The sequence below is a fragment of the Poecilia reticulata genome, linkage group LG18 (assembly GCF_000633615.1).
Source record: "Poecilia reticulata strain Guanapo linkage group LG18, Guppy_female_1.0+MT, whole genome shotgun sequence".
In the NCBI taxonomy this organism is placed as follows: Eukaryota; Metazoa; Chordata; class Actinopteri; order Cyprinodontiformes; family Poeciliidae; genus Poecilia; species Poecilia reticulata.
Window position 1 is genome coordinate 21591375 of NC_024348.1, and position 3529 is coordinate 21594903.

Genomic DNA, 3529 nt, shown 5'->3' on the forward strand with positions numbered 1-3529 from the left:
GACTGTGAGGAGAAACACAAGCAGAGGAACCAGGAAGCCATGTGGAGATGGATGGGGGAGGAAAGACGGATCTACCTGCAGCATCAGTTATGTTTTAGAAAGGGACTCAGGTGTGTACTGGTGTGAGTCCACATCTGGATCCTCCCCCAGCAGCAGCAGCAGCATCCAGCTCTCTGTCTCTGGTAAGATCAGACTGTGGAGTTAGTGTTGCTGTGTGGAAATGGATGAAATKCTGTAGTTTGTCTCTGTGTTGAGGTGGATCAGTGATCCTGCAGAGTCCTGTCCTCCCTGTGATGGAGGGAGATGACGTCACTCTGAGCTGCAGAGCAAAGAGTCCAGCCCACAACCTCCCAGCTGCTTTCTATAAAGATGGCTCCTTCATTGGTGATGGACCATCAGGTCACATGACCCTCCTCCATGTCTCCAGCTCTGATGAAGGCCTCTACCAGTGCARCATCAGCGGTCAGGGAGAGTCTCCATCCAGCTGGATCTGGGTCAAAGGTCAGCAGCTTCTCTTTAGTTTTGTAGCATGTAGATCACTAAACTGTCTTTATATATTTAGTTTTTTCCAATGATCTGAGCTTTCTAGTTTTGTCAGGGAAACTGATTTTCAAGCATATAAATTTAAAACATTGATTTAAATCTTTTTACACAAATTAGACATAAAGTTCATCATGTCTGATTGTTGTTTTGTTATCATTTATAAACTTCATATTCCTCTGACTGATGATGTTTAATTTTAATGCTTCTTATTTTCTGAATCACATTAAAATGTGTTTGTAACAGATGGAAGAATAAATGTTTTGTTTTCTGCTAACTGAACTGATCAAACTAAGTTTAATGTTTTATTTGTGTGTSAATAATAAGTAATGAATCCATCAGTCAAACGTTTGTTCAGTTTCATCTCCAAATGTTGATCAGGTTTKATTCTCTCTGCAGAAAAACCAGCAACCACATCTGAAGCTCCGCCCACATCTGAAGCCCCGCCCCTTTATGTAGCTCCGCCCTCTTCCTCCTCCCCTCTCCTCATCGTCACTCTGCTCTGCCACCTGGTGGTGATGTTCCTCTTCTTCTTCTGCTCTTTCCTCTTGGGGTTTTCATCTGGACTCAGAGCCAAAGGTAAAACCCTGATGATCCAACCAACCAATCACTGACTGACTGATGATCCTCACTGGTTCTGGTTCTGTTCAGTTAGTTTCTTCAATTTATAACYGATTGTTATTAAACGTTTTCTGAATCAGTAGTTTTGTGGCAATTCATTAATTTTCTCTCTAACTTCCTCTGAATACAGGAAGTGACCTGTCACCCTGTGTGAAGGTGACTCCGCCCCCCCAGGCCGACCTGGTACCGGATGATTATGATGACGTCATCACAGAGCATCACTTCTGACCCAAACAATCCCATCATGCTCTGCTCCGGCTGTTTTCTTCCTCTCCTTGTAAAACAGGTTTTATATATGAATCATTAAAACTCTGTAAATGAATAAAACTGATTAATTTGTTATTCCATCAAACTAATCCGACACCAGAAATATAAACGTAATAGTTTTATGAAATATTAGAAACACTTCAGGAAGGATAACGAAACATAATTTAGATAAATAATGGACCTGATCATGGCGCTCTGTCTCTAATCAGTTCCTGTCTGAACTCTCCACATCTGATGGATATAATGTAGACTTAAGAAGCAGAAATGTTTTAATCGGCATATTTTATTACAGATACATATAATTTATGGTATCCTTTTAATCAGATTCTTTAATACTTATTATTGCATTAATCCTTATGAATCAGAGCAGTCAAGTCAAATGCAGGTTTTCATACGATGCCTTAAAGTCAAGTTTTATTTATCTCATTTCTGCAACTTCAGATGCTTTTAAATTTACTAACTTCTGATTGAAAACATGGTGAATTCATTCATTTATCTAACGCTCTTTTCATAACTTATTTATTCACAGCATGTCTCAGATTCTTGTGTATCTGAACAAGAAAACATGCAGCAGGAAACAATAATCTTATCATCCCAGCGGCTTCAGTGCTGCAAGAAAAACAGCAGATAAAATTCCTGCATCTCCACTGAGGGCCTGAATTTATATGGACTGAGTTTGAATGTTATAAATTAGATTATTCTATGAAACAAGCATTGATCTCACCTTGTTCTTCAGACCAAAACCTTTTACATGTCCAGGTCCTCGTCATGTTCCAGCAGAATATCCTCAGCTGGAACATCAGGAGGGAGCAGGGTGATGAGTTCAAAGGTCAGCTGATCTGGACCTCAGTCCAGCAGGGATCCAACATGGTTCATCAGGGAAACGTCACAGGGGGGAATGAGGCTGACCAGCTGCAGGTGACTGGCTGAAGCTGCTCTCACCTCCTGGTTTAAACATATTAATGACTGAACTGTCAATGAGAACCAAAGAACTGTCCACTCGATTTGATCCAGGGTCCATATTCGGCCTTCAGACCTTCTTCACCAGCCGCTGCTCCTGATGTCCCAGACAGAAAGTCCACAGCCGGCCTGCAGACCACTGACCAGAGGAAACGCCTCAGATTACCTCCTCAGTCCTGAAACTGTCCTTAAAAGAGGCTTTCAGCCTGATCTATGCACAAAACCTGAATCCATCCTGGAGCTCATCCCAAATCCAAATATTCTGAAGACTCTCAGCAGTCATGGCCGCTCCACTCCTGTCAGACTGGAGCAAGTCCAAAAATGTCACTGCATGTCTGTGACATCACATCTTCATGAACCAGACCACACACTTGTTTAATATTTTAAAATCTCTGAGGTTTTAGCTGGCTGAAGCCAACACCCCCAAAACAGGAAACCATTTTTCTAATTCATTTGATCTGATACATGGTGATGGAGAGAGATGAAAAACTATTTCAGTTAAAAGCTGAGACTTTTTACCGTTTCTGTCCGTTTCTATAAACCCATAAACTGATGGTGTCCTGCAGCTTTTAGACGTTTCTCAGCTTTAGTACAACTGAATTAATAATCAGGTTTAGACAACAGAAAGAAGCAAAGCATAAAACAAAAGGCTGGTTTTTACCAGGCTAGCATAGTGAGGCTCCATCATTCTCCACCTCCAGACTCCAGAGTGGGACCTCGGTGATCAATGTGAGGCAAAGGAACAACTTTTATATACTTTATTCATAAAGAGTCATTGGTGTGACCTTTGACCCCTTAGCTAGGACATATTTGCCAATGGTGACCCTACTGTGGCATGAAGCCCCTGAAAACTTTACCAGGACAACTGGAAAACTCAAACCCACCAACATGATGAGGAAACAATCAATGTTTAAAATGCACTAAATTAGAATAAAGTCAAATTAGAGCAGAAAAACAGCCAAACATCAGAAGTGATGCTCTGTGGTGACGTCATCATAATCATCAGGTACCAGGTCGGCCTGGGGGGGCGGAGTCACCTTCACACAGGGTGACAGGTCACTTCCTGTATTCAGAGGAAGTTAGAGAGAAAATTAATGAATTGCCACAAAACTACTGATTCAGAAAACGTTTAATAACAATC

General features: G+C 41.4%; 1 protein-coding gene across 1 annotated transcript in view; it reads left to right on the forward strand.

Annotated features, from left to right (window-relative positions):
* The window catches only part of LOC103480995 (protein turtle-like), a 3709-nt gene extending 2305 nt beyond the window's left edge, over positions 1-1404 (forward strand). The window contains exons 2-5 of the mRNA XM_017310361.1: positions 10-182; positions 256-501; positions 940-1119; positions 1292-1404. Of these exons, the coding sequence (XP_017165850.1) occupies positions 10-182; positions 256-501; positions 940-1119; positions 1292-1389 (697 nt within the window). The 3' untranslated portion in view covers positions 1390-1404. The remainder of the gene's footprint in view (positions 1-9; positions 183-255; positions 502-939; positions 1120-1291) is intronic.
* Positions 1405-3529: the final 2125 nt, after the last annotated feature.